The sequence below is a fragment of the Lissotriton vulgaris genome, chromosome 2_1 (assembly GCF_964263255.1).
Source record: "Lissotriton vulgaris chromosome 2_1, aLisVul1.2, whole genome shotgun sequence".
Classification (NCBI taxonomy): Eukaryota; Metazoa; Chordata; class Amphibia; order Caudata; family Salamandridae; genus Lissotriton; species Lissotriton vulgaris.
In genome coordinates this window covers 539,677,361-539,696,653 of record NC_141687.1, presented here as the reverse complement: position 1 = coordinate 539,696,653, position 19,293 = coordinate 539,677,361, and the positions used below count along the sequence as shown (strand labels likewise).

Below are 19,293 nucleotides of genomic sequence, written 5' to 3'. Positions count from 1 at the left end.
AGGCAAAAGACGGGAGATGAACAAACAGCCTATCACGGTGCTGGTTTAGGGTGATGTGGTAAGGCACGTGTGTAAACACAATTTCTGCAGATTCTTATCAAAACATTAATTAAGCACAATGTGAACATACTGTACACACGCATAAATAATGTATAGATAGGACGATCGAGCAAGCAGAAACGTAAACCCCTGATTTGAAGGACCAAAACTGTAAAAAATAGCCTCAACTACTGCTGCAAATTTTATTGTGTCAGTAATGTAATTTTGCCATGCAATTCATCCTACTGCACTGCTGAGAGATGTGGGAAATGTGATACATAAGTTGTCGATTACCATCCTGTACTACACATTTTACATTAACTTTTAGTGCTGCCCACTCAATACTCAAATAACATAGAGACTTTACTGTCGCTCCCAGATGCAGTAATTATTTTTTTGCACTGGGGAATTCTACATTGCATTTCCACCGCACTAAAGCTATGCCAAGTTCAGTAATATTTTAGTGTGAGAATTCTACAGATTCTGCGTGTTTTTTCCACTTAAAAACAGTTTCCAATACTGTCAAAACATTTTGGGAACCGTAGGATGTAGGCAGCAACCAGAATTCCTTCCCAAAAAGTACAAAATACAGTCATCTTGCTGTCCAGAGGAAGAGGCCCTAGAGTGCCCTCTGATGTTTGCTTTAAAGAGGTGCAGAGAGTAAAACCCATGTGGTTGCATCTTCCTTCTGATTCTTAACCCCTAGCTCAGTGTGGAGGGATGAGTGCAGTGCCTGTCTTCGATTCACTACTCGGTTCACAGGCACCTAACAATATAAATACCAGCGATAGACAGAGAACCAATCCGGTTCCACTTTATCCTTTCATTACTGAATACTGTATAGTGTATTACAGGAGATGACATCTCACTTTCTCCGCAATGTGGTTGAGGCAGTGTCCATTTGGACTCTTTTGAGCCTCCATATATCATCCAGCAGATCTTAACTTTTTGACTTATATGAACCACGAATATATGACGTTACAACGCATGCTTTTACAACGTGGTTTTTACATCACAACTACCATTACATTGCATGGTTTTACAACACATGCCATAATAACGCATTTTTAAAAACTACTATTACAATGTATTTCATTACACCGCATACCTTTATAATGCACAATACTTTTAGGACAACAGTAGGGTAAGTGTTGGATAGTGTAGGGATAAAATTACTATTCCCACTCCAGGGAGTGCAACAGTAGGGTAAGTGTTGGATAGAGTAGGGGTAAAAAATACTATTCCCACTCCAGTGAGTGAAACAGTAGGGTAAGTGTTGGATAGTGTAGGGGTAAATATTACTATTCCCATCTACCCCAAACCCCATACCCACCCTAAAACTAAAAAATCTCCATTACTTACCTCATAATGGGTTGTAATGGCATGTGTTGTAATGGTGTGCGTTGTATTGGTATGCATTGTAGTGACATGCGTTGTAATGGCATGCGATGTAAAGGCAGTTGCGTTGTAACAGTTGCGTTGTAAAAGCAGTGAGATGTAATGACTGAGTTGTAATGGATGTTTCCCATGTACCACACACTTAATCATTCCTGCAATCTGTGGAACTGTACTGAATCAATACTGAGACAAAACTGGAAGCTGGGGACTCTGACTTAAGCAATTTCATTAGCATTGGCCACTGTTCCGGTGCAGGCAGCAGCCTCAATGACGGAGTCGATGAGTTGCAGTCGCCGCAAAGCCAGGGCTGCATTGTACGTCGAGGCGGTGCGTCATGCTCCTCACTAGTGATGCCCTCAGCTCCAATGCAGGCTGCGGTGTCACTGATGGCATCAATGTTGCTTTTCTTAAGTTGCAGCACCAGCCACATGATTCCTAGGGCCCAAAAATTGGAATTGACACCACTTGGCAACCAGGACTCCCAGCTGAGAAAACCAGGTGCTGTTAGCAAGATGCAGGTGAAGTCTTTAACAGCCCTGAAACTTCTTAACAGGAGGCAAACATACACAAGCCCTTAGAGAATCTTGGGAGCAGAATTCAGAAACCAAGGCCAGTCCTTTTACTCCCAGGACAAAAGCAGCCAGCAGCAGGCCAGCACAATAAAGCAACAGGCAGAGTGGCATTCCCTCCTACAGCATAAGGCTTTCTTTCTGGCAGAATGTCCTCAGTCTTTTCGTGTTCTTATTTTGGGATGTCAGAGGTCCAATACTTAATCCCCTTTCTGCCTTTGTAGTAGGCACATTTTAAAGGAAAGTCTTTGTGTGCACAAGAGACCATGCCTTTCCCTGACCTGGCTCCAGACAAACTACAGGGGGGTAGAGACAACTTTGTGTGAGGGCACCTACAGTCCTTTTCGGGTGTCAGTGATGACTCCTCTCCCCACTCTAGCTTAGGAAGTCCATCAACCTGGGGATGGGTCTTTGGGATATGCAAGGCACGCCCAAGCTCCCTTCATGTGTCTGTCTAGAGTGAATACACAAGAGCCCAACTGTCAAGCCAAACCAGCCATGGATTCTACATACTGGTAGAGGCACAGTCTGGTTAGCAAGAAAATGCCCACTTTTTAAAAGTAGCATTTTCAAACAGGCAGTTTAAAAACCAACTTTACCAAAATATGTCCTTTTAAATTGTGAATTCAGGGATCCCAAACACCAAATCCCCATCTGCTCCCAATGGAAAATTATACTTAAAGATATTTCAAGGCCATCCCCATGTTGCCCTATAGGAGAGATAGCCCTTGCAATAGTGAAAAACAAATTTAGCAGTATTTCACTATCAGGACATGTAAAACACTCAAGTACATGTCCTACCTTTTAAATACCATGCACGCTGCCCATGGGGCTACCTTGGGCCTACATTAGGGGTGACTGACATGTAGGAAAAGGGAAGGCTTGGGCCTGGCAAGTGGGCGCACTTGCCAGGTCGAAATCACAGTTTAAAACAGCACTCACAGATACTGCAGTGGCAGGTCTGAGACATGTTTGTAGGGCTACTAATGTGGTTGGCACAATCAGTGCTGAATGCCCACTAGTAGCATTTGATTTACATGTCCTGGGGACCCCTGGTGCACAGTACTGGTGACATACTAGTAAATCAAATATGCCAATCATAGATAAATCAATCACCAGATCATATGCACTGTAGCACTGATTAGCAGTGGTAAGGTGCCTAGAGTCCTAAAACCAACATAAACAGGTCAGGAAAAAATAGGAGGAAGATGACAAAAATTTTTGGGAACAACCCTGCAAAAAGAGCCAGGTCCAACAGTTTGCAAGGCACACAGAGCAGTAAAAGCAGAGACATGTCCTCTTTCTAAAAGTGGCATTTCTAAAACAGTAATGTTAAATCCAAATTTACCACCAAAGAGGATTTATGAAGAAATGAAATTTGATTTAGCTACTCCTTTCTAATCAGGAATTTCAGCTTAAAAGAATTTCCAATGCTAGCCTATGAGATGAGTAAGCCTCACAGTAGTGAAAAGTGAGTTTAGCTGTTTGTTCCTGCCAGGACATGTAAAACATAAAAGTACATGTTCTACCCTTTATTTACACAGCACCCTGCCCTTAGAGAGTTCTAGGACCTACCTTAGTGGTGACAGGTGTAATAAAAGGGGAGTTTAAGGCCTAGCAAGTGATTTCAGATGCCAAATCGAAGTGGCAATAAACTGCACACACAGGCCTTGATATGGCAGGCCTGAGACGGATATAAAGGCTGCTTGTGTGGGTGGCACAAGCAGTAATGCAGGCCCCTAGTAGCTTTTAGATTACATGAACTGGGTACATGGTATACGACTTTATAAGGGACTCATAGGTAAGTTAAATATGCCAATCATGTATATACCTATGTTACCATTTTTTAGGGGAGAAGCACATGCATTGTAGCACCGATCAGCGTGATAAAGTGCTCAGAGTCTTAAGGCAAACAAAATGATACAGCACAAAAAGGAGAAAGACCAGCCTAAGGATGACAGGTCTAACAAAGACTATCAAACAGTAGTGTTAATTGGGTCTGATTACTTACATTATTTCTTTTTTTTATAATAGGTACTAGTCTGCATGTATGTAATGAAAATCACAGTGGGGTACTACTACCATACATTAATGGGGGTTGGGAGATGATTTGAAAATATGTGCAACAACTTGAAATGTACATATTTCCATTGCCCAAATACATCGCATTCGATTTGGAGGCGAAGTGAGATTAAGTGATTTGCTTAGAACCACAAAAATTGGTAAAGTGCTGAAGCTTTAATTAAAACCCAGAGTTACAGGTTTGAAGTGTAGAAACTAGAGAGCAGACCATATCTTCTTTTTGGTAATATAGGGTGAATCGTAGTCTGTGGGCAAAGAAATATGTCGGCATTAAGTATCATTTGCCAGGATTCAGCAGTCAGAAAAATCAGTGGATCAGAGGGGCCTACAGTGCAAACTGCCATTTGTATCAGAGGTACATTTTGTAATAATGCTTGCTTTCCGGCAAAGACAACTGAAAAAATAAAGGCTTCATATATATTTGCAAACTGTAGTTGTAAATTGAGTGCTGTTTTTTTGTGAATCAATTATGATCTTTAAATATACAAATAGGTCAGTTCACATAATATCAAATCACAGGGGTCACAGAAATGACTCACAAATTGAATATTCATTTGGCATATTGCAATTTGAGACTGTCTGTAATTGGCCAGAATCACATGGATGTTGGCCTACAAGGGTCAGCAAACCACCTTGTCTGTGATTGCGTTTAATTAAAGAAAACATTTTTTTTAAATGCAGCCCATTTTTAGGTCAAGCATTTGAGACCTCTTGTATATACTTTAGTATATACTTATATGTGTATGTACTTTGTGGGCTCTGGAGATCAGCCCTAGCAATTGTCTGCTTCCGCTTAGGGACTTTTTTTCTGTTCAACTGCCTCTATTTAACTGTCTTGATAGAAAACGACCATCAGAGGTCAGTAAAATACCAGAATTGCTTTCTGCTGATAGACTTTCCTTTTTTTTCTTTTTCTGGCAACTGCTTCTATTTAACTTTCTTGATAGAAAACGACCAGCAGAGGTCAGTAACATGCCAGAATCGCTTTAGCATGCTCTAGATTCCAGTCCATAGAAATTGTCTTCCACACGCACCCGTAGACAATAATATGTTTTTCAAATCTTGTATTTTCAGTGATATGACCACTGAAGGCACTGATTTTATATTAAAAACAGAGCTTTGGACTACACCATTTCCCACTCTAAGTCAATATTTCTCTCCATGTGTTCCTACACCTGGCGTGTCACACAGTTGGGTGATTACTTTCCCATGTTAAAAGATCGTAGTTGCTTCAGCACCCAGGCTAATGTGCTACATAGCTAAATACATATAAGGTCCCAAAGGCGAGACTGATTGATTGCAAATGCTTGCTCTTAAAGGAAAAACAACTGCATTTAAAAAAAAAAATTGTTTTGCTAAAAAGGTTTCACTGAGAGTTGCCAATGGTCCCATGAACCACCACTATCTCTCCCTAAACTTGCCCTAAAACATTTCTGAAGAATCACAAACAGGAAGGGGTTCAAAGGGAGCTCCTTCCCCTTTGTGAATCAGGTACCATCCCCTTTGAAGTGTTGGTACCCGATCAACAGTTTACGAACGCAGTTGCACTCACAAACCATTGATACATTCCTCATCAACTGTGCTTAATTTGTAAAAGAAAGAGTGCTGGTGCCCAAAGCTCTGCTCAGAAGCCCACGGTAGGTGAACTGAAATGCCACCAGGACTAATATAATTGCTGGAAGTCTTGAATAAATCCCAGACTTCTTTAACCACACCATGCCCCATTATCTCACTATTCCAGGTTCCTGCTTCCTCCCTTTCAGGGCCGGACTGGCTGCAGCGGGCACTGGGCAATCCCCCGGTGCGCCGCATGGGTGGGGGCCGATTTTGGGTCCCTGGGGGCCGTTTTCGCAGTATAGCCGAGCACTTTGCCTGGGCTGGTTTTGGTTCTCAGTCCGGTCCTGCTCCCTTTATGTTGGTTTCTCCGTGTTTATCTTCCTCCGTCTATATGCTTCATTTGTTTTTCCCTCTCTTTCTCTCTGTAAATGTCTGAAGCAGAAATATAAGTGCAGTACCCACACATTAGTGCCTGTGTCCTCAACTGGAAACTACTGGGGCGCCTTTTTCATGTCCCTTCTTATTTGCGATTCAGAGTGTATCCAAATAGCAATTTTACAAGTTAGAAGGAATTTTCCGACTCATAAAAGAGCTTTTACGCATAAATAAACACGGTTCCATTATCTGTATTTAAGTGTCTGAGGGCCATATGTATCAAAGAAATTTGCGAATGCGAATTTGCTAAATGGGATGTATGAATGAAAATTCAGTGCACAATAAGGAATCGCAAAATTTGCGATTCCTTAAATGCAATATATGAAGCTAAAAATAATTGCTAATTGTCCCTAAGGAATCGCAAATTACCACCAACTTCAAGTTGGTGGTAATTTGCGAATTTCTTTAAAAATGCCCATTTTTGCATTTTTCTAAGTGCCATGTGACACACATACATGCCCTTCGGGCATGTATGTTCACCACTAGTGCACCCATACTTATTTCAGGGGTGCAACAGGGAGTTCTTTGGACACCCCTGCACCCTTGAAATTATTCTCAATTTGCGATTTGCAAATTGCGAATCGCAAAATTGAGAATAAATTCCCATTCCTTCCTATGGGCCAAGAGGCCCATAGAAATGAATGGGAAAGTATTCTTTAATTGCAACTTGTGAATTCGCAATTAAGGAATATCAAGAAATCGCAAAAAAATTGCGATTTCTTAAAAATCGCTATTACAGAATCGCTAATTGGTATCTTGATACATATGGCCCTAAGTGTCTTTGCCGGGTAGTAGAAGTAATAAAGAATAAAAGAAAATTTGAAATAATTTCCAAACAACTTAATACCACTGTTCCATTCCAAACTCAAATAAATTGTACTTATTGTATCGACTTCCAAGGGGAGCAAGGTTGACCTTGTATGTATACAGAATTATAACCTGCAGATGTCACGAAGAAGAGCACAACTCGGGGGCCATCTTCAAAAGCTGAGTTAAACAATATAAAATGAACACCTTCCTTCCTTTTATAAACCGAGCAGGGGAGCAGTCAGATTGCTTGCTTGTTTCTTAATAATCACATAATGTCTCCAGTTAACGCCCTTTAAGTTCACAGTGATCAATCCTCCATTCTACAAACTAAAACAAACCAGTAACACAAAGTGCTGCTCAAACAGTGGAGATATGTGAATGTTGAGGACATGGGATGAAAACTCGTACTTTGAGGTAGGGTAAACATATAGAAGCAAATAACTCAGCCCTTAAGGTAATTTGAATATTGATACGAAGTAGATTTTCCAGCAGAGTAATGTAAACAGAGATAAAAATTAAATCGGCCCTTCAGAAGTAAAGAATATAGATGCATAGGAACTCAGCCAACAAGAAACTGTGACTAGAGAAACTTACACCATTAGTCAATAGGGTCATTATAGAGTGGCCTTGTCTCACCCTACAGCACAGACAGCTTTGGGTAACGAAGTTCTAGGTGAAAGGTATGTGTTATTCTACATTATCTTGTACTTTTACAGCATCACCAGCAGGTCTAGCCTGTCATGATATTTTCTCTAGAAGTATATAAAATTTACATAATATGCTTTTGCGTAATCATGCAAATTTCAAGGGAAATTATGCAAAATTGCATGGTAATGTGCGAAATGCAAATCCATAATTTCGTGCTATACTTTAGCGCAAAATGCATTTTCATGTTAATTTGTGCCACAAGGACACACTTTGCATACAAAAAAGTAACACAAAAAATAAAATTGCTGCACACTGCAGCAGCTTGCATTCTGGTTGTTTGAGTTAAAATGTTGCCATCAACGGCAGTGTAACTAGGCAACATGGTGCAATGGCATCATTTCGGGAACTTTTTAAGTTATGCAAATCACGCTGGCATAGTTTAAATTTCATCTAGCCTCATTTTTACTAATCTGGGAGACAAACTGGAACTTTGTAACAATCAATTTCTTCACAAGGCAGTGACATAATTGTGCAGGCCCTATCAAGGGTTTTAAAACGTATATACCCAATCTTTAGAATTAAATAAGACAGTACAATAGCTTAGCCAATGGAGTATCTGCACCAGGGGCCTGCTAAGGTACATCATTTGTAGTACCTAAATGTTGGTAATAATAGCCCCTATCATTTAAGTTCGGTGGTTTGTGCTACTTAAATTGTCAATCTCTCTCTCTCTCCCTCTCTCTCCTTCTCTCTCTCTCCTTACCCCTCTCTCTCCTTCCCTCTCTCTCTCTCTCTCTCTCTCTCTCTCTCTCCTTCTCTCTCTCTCCTTCCTCTCTCTCTCTCTCTCTCTCTCCTTCTCTCTCTCATTCCCTCTCTCTCTCTCTCTCTATTCCTCTCTCTCTCTCTCCCCCCCCCACCTCCCCGGACGGACCGTGAAAAGTGCCCGCTGTCACCAGAAGCTTCTAAAAGACACTAACAGCTACATCTCTATCACAGATGGCCATCCAAACTGTAATTGTTACAGGCCTGTCTTCCATTTGGGATTCGATGCTTTACCTACATACACTTCAACCTCCCTAAACTGGTGGTTTGCCATCAGAACTTTGGTATCAGAATATTCTTTTACATAAATATTCTTTCTTAAATATAATTTATAAAATCATTACCCCAAATAAGTTAACAGAAAGTTTGCGCCTGGTTGGACCATATTTGTACTAATGATATTTAGGATATAATATGCGTGTCAGAAAACATCTCTAAAGAAGAAAATATTCTGATGTAAAGCTAAGCTACCTACTATTGTAACGTGTTTAAAAAAAATAAACTAAACTACCTACTATTGATAACGTGTTCAAAACTGCTCGCTTGGTCCACCAAAGTCTCGAATCTGGCACTCCCCTCTTCCTGGCAAAAAGATTGGTCCAATTCTGTCGGCGATGCCATCTTAGAAACTCTAACTTGATAATCCTTGAGACTCCACTCTTCAGGAAAACATAAACCGAACCAGTCTTTCTCAGCTCTGAGTCCCAAAGTCTAGAATCTTCTTCTTTGGGATCTGTGACTGACCTTTAAAAGAAAGCTGAAAGAGGTCCTGCTTAGCACGACCTGCCTGAATTCTTTGTTTATATCACGACTCTCCAAAATTTGACAAAATACCTCCTGCTCCTCAAGTCTACTGAAATTCTTCATTTGTATTATTTTTTCACCCAGCTATAGTGTATTTCAAATGGTGGTAATCATGCTCTTCTTTTTTGTGCTCTTGCAGTTTTGTCTGTTAAGATAGATTTTATTGTTGTCTTTTATGCTTGTACAGCTCCATCTCTTATTAGAACATTGGAATGTTGGGAGCTCCATTGCAGACAATGGAGTGCTCCCTGCTTCTACGGACCGGTAAAGGCCCGCAGAGCAACATTCTAATGTTCTTCAAAGGCTTCTCGAAGCTCGAGCTTCGAGAACCCTTTGTTTAATTTGTTAGAACATTCTGCCCTCTAGTGGCAGAATGTTCTAATAGCCTTATAGCCCTTCGTAGCAGGGCTATACCGACTATTAAAGTCCCGCTGTCTGGTTAAAGTCCCTCGCCTTCGGATCGGACCTTTAACGATTCAGCGGACCTTTATTAGACGGTATAGCTCGCTACGGCAGGGTATAAGGCTATAGTAAAGCCCTCGGAGTGAGACAGCTTAGGATGAGCACAGGTGTGTAGCCCCTGAGGTGCAGGGGGGGGCCATTCAGCCTTGGACCAATGAATGTCTGTGAGATACGGGGGAGTTAGGGCCTCCTCTTCACATTCTGCGGAGGCATCATTTTTCGTACCACCATTGATTCTACGTTAGGAAATACATAAACTGCTGCTTGTTGTGTACTACTTTGTGCAGTATAATGTGGCAAATGCATTATTTTTACATTCTAATATATACGAAAGCTGGTATACTTTATTGAAATTCCTAGTATGTAGATGCATGTGAGATAGTCAGGCACTGGTGGTACTGGAGAGAAATGAAGCATCACTCACAATCCAGTGCTAGTCATTGTCCAGCGTTCTCCCAGTCCTACTGTAAATTTACGACAGTGGTTCAATTTGATTTTGGTTGCACCATTAGCACAATACAGACTGAAAGAAAGTGAGTGGATCACTGCACGCCAATTCAGCATGATATATGGGTAGTGGAGTTAGACCGTGACCCAAAGCTTTTAACTTCACCAAAGGTTCCAGGTGGATCAGCATCAAGAGATTACCAAACAAACAGTTGTAAATTAGCTAAATGAGTTGAAAGTGCACAACAGAAAAATGTAACTTTCTAGGCATGGTTGAATCCTGAGGCCAGATTATGTACATGTGTACTGATGAAACGAAATTTGTCAACAAAGTTTTACCGAGTGGCCATTCACAAGTATTCTTTTCACTTATCAATATATCGTCCAGATGGTGCAAAGGTAATTGTTGGTTCTCTAAAAGATTTTACTCCAAAAAAAATATTCTTTAAAAAATATCAGCCTATTGAATGGCAATTTTTTTTAATTGACTACAATGACATGATAAGTTTCTTAAAAATATTAATGACTCAGGGCCTGGTTCACATAGAGCCTTCGGACTCATGGCGGAGTCCCCGTCGTCATGGGGGAGTCGTACTCGGGGTGAAATCTCTGCAGTGAGAATTCTCATGGTGGAGATTCCAACCCAAGTGCAAAGACTCCCCATGACTCCATGGGCTCTGCCATGATTGTTAAGGCCTTTTGTTAATCAAGCCCTCAATATTTATGTCAGATTACATTCTGGCAACAATATTTTGCATAGGGACATTTTTAATTACTTCATTAAGCAAAACTCTTCAAATACACATGCACACAAAAGGGTTATCATATAAAAAACGCATTCAAAACGTAATATTGCCTAAGGCAAATCCTGCATCTTGGAATTTTATTTCACACACCAAGTCCATTGCAGATTGATGTGACAACCAAGCATATTTTAAGAATAAAGGTCTTAAAACGTTTCAAAGAAAATTTTAAAATAAACGGCAATTAAATGTCCAAAATCCAAAGGAAAGAAAGACCAATTTAAAAAGCTTATACATTATTAGCCTTCTTTATTACATTAGACCTTTAATATGCCAACCACTACTATCTCCGAAGATCATCTCTCCTGGTTGGGTTCGAGAATAGAACTACCTAATTAAAGACATCTGGAGAGACCATATAAGTATAGGGACATTAATTATTATTTGATTAAGCAAAACTCTTTAAATACATGCACATAAAGTGTTATCATATATAAAACTTTTTCACAACTTAATATTGCCTAAGGTAAATTCTGCGTCTTGGAATGTTATTTCACACACCAAGTCCAGTGCAGATTGGTGTGATAAACAATCATATTTTAAGAATAAAGGTCTTAAAAAGTTTCAACGAAGATTTAAAAGTAAACTGCAATTAAATATACAAATCCAAAGGAAGTTAGAATTTCAAAAGTATATACATTTTTCACGATGAGCCATTTTTGTTACATTAGACCTTTAATATGCCAACCACTACAGTCTCCAAAGATCATCTCTCCTGGTTGAATTCGAGAATAGGACTACCTAAATAAAGTCATCTGGAGAGAGCATATAAAGTATAAACTACAATGGTTTTGCACTAGACTGCTTTCTAATCATATTGAAGTTCTCCATCTATGCTATCCTTTTATAGTATTTTCCTACTTTCATCAGTAGGAAAAGGATTATAAAAAGAATAAGGATTATTAAAAGATAGCAATGTGCTGGTACTGTGCCATCATTATTCTGGTCAGTATCTGTGTCGGAGCAACATTGCACCAGTATAAATGTATGCAATTTGATTCATAGTGGGATGATTTTTCCTTTTAATCTTTTGACCTCAATAAATATGTGCCTTTGAGTTTTATTGGTAACACCGCAAGAAATAGAGTGTGTGATTTATGCCATACAGTAGTCATTGTGAATGCCCATGTACTAAGCAAGCAAGAGTTTAGGATGAAGCCATCACTGTCTTCTTAGCAATGCTTAATAAGTAAGGGCGAACAGACAGGTTCAAACTATCCATGCTCCTTCACAAGTGACAATGTGAGGCCAGATCAGTAGGCTGCTGAATTGTGAAACATATTTTTACTCTATTAGTAAAACTGAACTATTTTACCATTTTAAAGGTCCGCCTTGGAGCTCTTTTGTGTTTTTTTAGCTATCTCTACTTCAGGATAGGTGTTAGACTCACTATAAGTATACTTCTTAATTCACACCCTGACTGCATTTCCTCCACACTGTGCACACTACTCTTGTTAATTGTTAATTGTCGGTGTTGTTAATGGTAGATCTTTTGCTGTCAATGTTTGATGTTTATAATATCTCCGAAGGCATCAAAGCATCAATAAGGCTGCATATTGGTGCTACTTCAAATAAAATAAATTAATAAATAGGTATGCTGAGATGCATTCATACCGTCGAACAAGATAGGGTGTGTTTTTGCTGTATGCTATTGGGCTATTTGTAGCTGTGGTACGGAAAGGACAAAGCTGTATTTCCCCCTTTCTTCTCCACTGCCTTGCCGCTTTTCTAGTCTAATTGGAATTGCTGATTCCCTCTGGTAATATCACTGCAGGATTTCCACTCAGAGTGTGCGGCTGGCACATAACTCCACTTGCTTCATTGACACAGAATGTTTGTTTCAAAGAATACAAAGGTCCACAAACAGAAAGGCTGCTGAAATTGAGTTTCAGCAGGCCCAAGTTTAAAGTTTTATTTAGGCAGGCGTAGTTTTTCTATGAGTAACATGTGTGCTCCTGTAGTGCTGTGCAACTTGTGTGCCGCCCCAGCGGGCCTTTTTTAATGGGTAGTAAATTGAGGCAATGCTTTGCGTCACTTTGCGTTGTATGAATACATGTGCAAAATGTTGATGAATAACCCCTGTAGTGGATAGTTTTCCATTAGTTAACAGAATCTGACATACTCACATTAAAATCACATCACCGTGCAGACAGGGTGTTAAAAACTCCATAGAAGGGGACAAATAAGGGAAGAAATATGTTAATCTAGCGATTAACTGTGAGGAGTCTCTAACCACAAGATGGCTCACAGTCTTGAGAGCAGAAAAACAACATGCCAGTGGCTGCCAATTTTAGCCTCCAAAGGAGACCATTGTATTACTTAACCCTCAGGAACATGCGTGAAACAGCACATGGTCTACATTTACCTTGGGGTACATAACAAAGGCTGCCAGGGAACAAAAATAGGGGGAATGAGAGAATGCTTTCACCATAACTTGCATTCCTTTTAAACTAAATATTTTACATCATCTGATTCAAATTTGATATCTGCAAGGGATAGTGAGAGCAACGCTGCCGGCTTCCACACAAATACATATTTATTGCTGTGCTATTTACATGTAATACTTCACATTACTATGCAGCATTCCTTTACTGCCAGACGTATTGGCATTGCCAATGCTTGTTTTAAAATGTTTGGGCTGAATTTATTTTTCTGCATTCATTGAGACAGTGTTTTCAGGATCCCTTTGAGGGATGTGTGTTCCTTTATAAATCCTTAAGTCATTCGATCTTTTGCAACTTGTCCTACCTTGATTCTGAGCGAGAGGCATTCATTGCCAACGTCTCTCAAGATTATACCCTTCTTGCCTTTTATTCGGTAATGATACAATTTCATGTCCATTGATTAACACCAGTATTATGCCTTCAATAAGTATTGACATTAATTCTTTGGGTTTAGGGATACTACTTGGTCCTGGACACTGCGGGTCTCACTGTCCAAGCATCAGAGTATTATCTGGGGCTAGATTTTGATCATCTGGAAACACATGAATGAGGCAGAATTTCTCCTTTCAGTTTGCGGGCGAAGTTAGATTTTCAGGTGCATTGTTTCAAAATGTTTGGGTCAAGTACTTCTTGGGTGGTGCCATGCCATGCAACACCAGCTATCCTTTTAAGTGACAGCCTCTCTCTGATCTAAATTGCTTCTTCAGTTGCCTCACGGCTGTTTTCTTTTGATAATCAACTAAGGACATCTACTTGGCATTCACTGCAGTATCTGTTGGCTGCACCCTTGAAACTTTTACTCAAACCTTTACTCAAGTCTTTGATGCCTGTTCCTTGGTAGTGAGTGGAGGACCCCACAGATTTAGTTGACCATCCTCTGAAAGCACTGGTCAAAACTATTTTATGGTTGCATTCAGCGACATGGATTGTATTCACTCTTCACCTCCACTTCTGGGGCTATTCTTCCTTCTTTTCATTGCTGTATCACTCTTCTTCAGCATTGAAACCCTTTTGGAGCTCTTTACTTAAGCTCACTCTTCAAATCATCCTGCCTCTTTCAGCTGTCTCTGTGTGGCTCTCCCAATGGGGTTGGAGAAATAACCTTGGAGTACCCATAGGGAATGTCGTCACGGAGCTTCTGAGGGTACTTCAGAGAGATTAAGCGGCACACCCAAAAGCAAAGCTTGTACTTTCTACTACATGTTGCAACAGCAGCTTCTGTGGTAAGGGAGAACAGAAACTTCTACAATCAGACACATCCTGTGGAGTTTCACTGCGGTGTATGCAGGAGCTGGGAGAGCTCATGGTGGTGTATGCAGACGACCTTCAGAGAGTATCAAAATGAGTACACAGTTTTGGACTAACAAGGGAACATTTCAAATCCTCGCCTCGGGTGCCAGGCCGCTTCAGTCTTGGCTCTGACATGGGCACTCTCATTTAACAGAATGAGCATGAGCTAAAAGACATGGCACTTACCTGCTACAATGATGAAGCAGCAATACAGGATAGTTTGATTAATGTCATGTTCATTTTGGGTTTATTTTTTAATATTAGCAAGGTTTCACCTCTGATCTCCTTCAGATTTAAGCTGCCTGGAGTAGAACGGAAATGTCGAGAGTTGGGTAGGAAGAAAATGAAATTAAAATGGAGGAGATTGGGAGGAGGGGGCTGAATGGGCGAATCGAATGTACAAAAGAGGGAACTCTGTAGACGGGAGTGTGTGGAAGATATATAGGGAACGTGTGGGAGGGGCAAAGGGAAGGGCGGTAGATATTTTTTTCATAGTGCAATCAGCCATTGATTGCAGACACTGAAGCACCTGAAGAACATAAAAAAGCCAGAGCCCAGAATGTATTATCCTTGGGAGTAAACATAGTGGCATCAAGTCTCAGGGTTGCAAGCAGGTTAATGGGCATATCAATGTGCTCCATTGCACACCCGTTGGGCATCATTTTCCAGAATAGTCTCGGCACTGCTCTGCCTAGTGAGTCACCAGAAACACGTATCTGGCCTTCAGCTTAGTGCTACCTGTTCTGCCTCAGCACGTTATTCTTTAACACCTATTTCCCTATTGCTTCGGCGGCGTAGTACTGTCCTCGTCATTATCGTCACCACGTTACAATCGTCATCAGCAGAACCCTCCTTTGCATATGCCCCCTTCTCCCTCTGGGTCCAGGCCGCCGGCAGTCAGATAATGGGTTTAGTGGTAATTTCCGCACTGAGTGCTTGAAGTAAGCTGCAGCATATTTTAACCAAGCCGATCATCTGTTTTTTATTAACATTGGTTCAAAAAGATCAAATTCGTGCTTGTTAACAACCAAATTAAAATGAAAGCGCCAGAAAAAAATATGCCAGTGTGTGTTCATGCTCGGCTGTCGGGGAACGCACTGGGTTCCTTGAACAGCCAATCCCATTCCTCAGCTTGGGAGGGCAGCACCAGATGAAGAGTCTGCTCCCAGAGAAGGGGCTTCAGGGAGTTATTACGTCATTTGATCTGCTTATGTAGCAATGCTCTGCATGAGAAAATCTAAAGGAGGGGCAAAGTATGTAAATATATCTCAGTTTGGTTGCTATTTTATAGACTTTATAAAATGTATGTTTAATGATATGTATATAAAATATATTGATTTTGAAGTTTGACAGTTTTAAAGCAAATTCGCCCAATCAGGTTATATTAATTACACTTGATCACTAGAGCTCTGGCCTCTGAGGGGGATGCCCATGGTCACCGACATGATCAGCAATGTGCTGTGGCTGAGGTCTGTGCACATAACATGATGCATGGCTCTGCTGTTCGAGGTCACGGTTTCTATGAGGTGGGCTCCCAGTCCCATAGGGATAGGGGCTGCTGCCTGCAGGATAGGTCTTTGCAAGCTGGGTACCAGGATGGGGGCGGGGTAGTTTGCTGTCTGAAGAGTGGACCTCTGTTGCTCGTCCCCTTTGGTTTTACTTTGTTCTCCCTAAATTGGCAGGGTATGCCCAGACGTGGGTCTCTTGCTCTCTTTGCCACTGGATTCAAGCTAGCCTGGCTGATGACGGCTGATGAGCCAGAAACCTGTCCCAGGAAGCTTGTTTCCGGCCCAGGGAAGACATGGCTTGGCAGTTCGGGTTGGACTGTTCCCATGAGGCACAGGGTCAGACTGATTTGCATATGGCCATGTCCGAACTGGGGTGGCGGAGTGAGCTAAAAATGAATGATGGATTAAACCCAGATCAGTTGACTGGGGGTGAGTGCTTGCAATGTTCAACACTCGGTCCACTCCTCCCGCCTAGAGAAGCAAAAGAGGCTGTCGCCCGAGCTCTCATTTTATCGAGATTAGACTACGCGAACGCTCTGTTCAGCGGTATCCCTGCATATCTGGTCAAACGTTTACAGGTCCTCCAGAATGCCGCTGTCCGTCTCTTGTTCAATGCTCCAAGATGGAAGAGCGTCCGCTCCCACATGCGTAGCCTTCATTGGCTGCCAGTGGCGCAGCGTATCCTATTAAAATCTCTAGTGCTCTCTTTTAGAGCAACTCACGCTCAAGGGCCAGCCTACTTGAGGAAACGGTTCATCCTCTATGCTCCTTCACGTTGCCTTAGATCGTCTTCCCTGTATAAGATGACTCTTCCTCGCTTTAAGCGGACTAGATTAGGGGGTCAGTCGATAGCTGTGGTGGCTGCCAGGGCATGGAATGCCCTTCCCCTTCACCTGCGCTCCATTCAGTGCGTGGGTCAGTTTAAGAAGAGTCTGAAAACTCATCTGTTTATCGGTGTGGTATAAGCTGATTCCCCCGTTGTGTTCTGTCTTTCTCCATCGTGCCAGGATACTCCCAAGTAACAGAGCGCGTTATAAAATGGTTTATACATACATACATACCATAAGATAATCCTGCTCTCTGAGGAAGGAATATATGAGGTCATATAAATGAGGAAACCTCTGCTGCTGAGGTGATGGTCTCTGTGAGGGGTGAACTATGATGGACCGATTTGCTGTCTGAGGTGTGAGCTACTGTGTGGTGTGTATTGTGATGGATAGCTCAAGTCAAATGCATGGATCTCTAATGGGGTGTGTAACTCAAGGGATAGCTGTGCTGCCCAATGTCTGAGTCTTTGCAAGGTGTTTAAAATGAAGGATAGCCTGCCGCCCGGGTTGTGGTGTTCTGCGAGGTGTGTAGCATGCAACACATCTCTACAGTCTGCATTGCAGTCCGGTTTTTCCACATGAATTGTGGTCCTGTCCAATCATTGTACCATTGTAGATCACGGCGCTGCCTAATGTGTTGAACGCTTAGAAGACAAACAGGGCAAACATCAATGGAACGTGAAAGCTTTTCACAGCAGCTCATATTCAGGGCAAATATTTAATTTCGCATGACTAACCCGCTAGACTAATGCCCTTAATAGTCTCAACTCAACTAAAAGCATTTTTGAAACAAAGTTTTCATAAATGAGAATCTCCATCATCTATGGCAGTTGCAACATTTACAACACTTCTGTTTTTCTTATTTCTTTTGCAGACAGTAACTTTGTCCTGGGAAATGCTCAGGTGCTCAACATGTTCCCTATTGTCTACTGCTCCGACGGGTTCTGTGACCTTACTGGCTTTGCCCGAGCGGAAGTTATGCAGAAGAGCTGCGCCTGCAAGTTCCTCTATGGCTTGGACACCAGCGAGCAACTCAAGGTGCAGATTCAGAAGGCCTTGGATGAGAAGCGTGAGTTCAAGACTGAGATCCATCTCTACAAGAAGAGCGGTGAGTACGATTTTGGTGGGCTTCATTTGGATGTGTCCCTCTCTGTCGAAGTGAAGTTTAGGAAGGACACTTCTAGTTTCAGGCCGGGTCTGATTGAATGACTTTATACTTCCAGTGGCTCTGTTGTGTTTGCAAGATCTACATTCGATACCCAAGGGCATTTAGACTAAATTAGTCGAAATTGAAAGTGGCTTTAAAACATAGCATATGAAAGGAGTGACATGTACATAGTAGTACGCAGTAGCTCTTTCTTTCACTACCTTGGAATTCCTTATGGAACTTCCTAATATTTCTCAAGAGATGTACGCTTTACGCAATATAAAAGGATTGGGCTTGCTTCTTTTTGTTAGGCAGTGGAGACCCTGGTTTCGAAGGTGGCAGACAGATGGGATCGAGAGCAATATTTTAAGTCAGCCATCGTACAGGCAAATGGATGATAGTCATGAGCTGGAAGGCTTCAGACACACCCTTTATTGCCTTGTGGACCAAAGACTTGGAAATATAGGCCACAGCTGACGAACGATGGTTTAGAGAGAGCCATTCTTGAAAGGAAAATTATTTCCAAATCCAGCAAAAGCGTAAAGAAAGTATATTGCAAATTGTAATTTGCCACTAACCGCCAGGAAATTAGTTTTATGGTTCAAATCTGTCTATTCACGTTTAAAAAATTAACGCATACACTCACCTATAACCATTGGCCAATGAGGGTTGAATAGAGAGAGTGTTGGAATTCTGTTATGGAAGTGTGATGGAATTGTGTTATTGGGCGGCAGAGTAGAGGTAACAGGGAAGAAGAACTTGGGCATGGTGGAATAACAAGGGTAAACAATGGATGGAAATATCCACACCAGGGTCAATAGAGATAAGGCATTCTAAGGGGCCAGGCACACTCTGGTAAGTCTCTGGATGATGTGTGTCCACCACTCTCTAGGAGATGGTCTGTGCGGATGTCAGTCGTGGAGCGTCTCAGAACGTGTAGATAGTTAGGACTAGTAAGCTCCTTACATTCTTGTGACAGGAACGTTATACAGAGGACATACATTTTGCCAAATATGTACCGTTTGTTTTCAAATGCAGCCATCATTTTCTACATATCTATGAGGTCCCATAGTTTGTGTAGCCAGTGTACACGGTCTGAAGTTTTTTCCATGCCTGTCTACTTGTGATGACCTGTTTAGCTGTGCATAGGATGAGCGTGATGGATTTTCCTTTGTTTGAGCATCATTGGAAGGTTTCTTTA

At 41.5% G+C, this 19,293-nt stretch overlaps 1 protein-coding gene across 1 annotated transcript in view; it reads left to right on the top strand.

The window, feature by feature from the left end:
• The window catches only part of LOC147730710 (voltage-gated delayed rectifier potassium channel KCNH8-like), a 1,657,143-nt gene that overhangs the window by 420,827 nt on the left and 1,217,023 nt on the right, over positions 1 to 19,293 (top strand). The window contains exon 2 of the mRNA XM_086955502.1: positions 17,820 to 18,053. Coding sequence (XP_086811628.1) covers positions 17,820 to 18,053 — 234 coding nt within the window. The remainder of the gene's footprint in view (positions 1 to 17,819; positions 18,054 to 19,293) is intronic.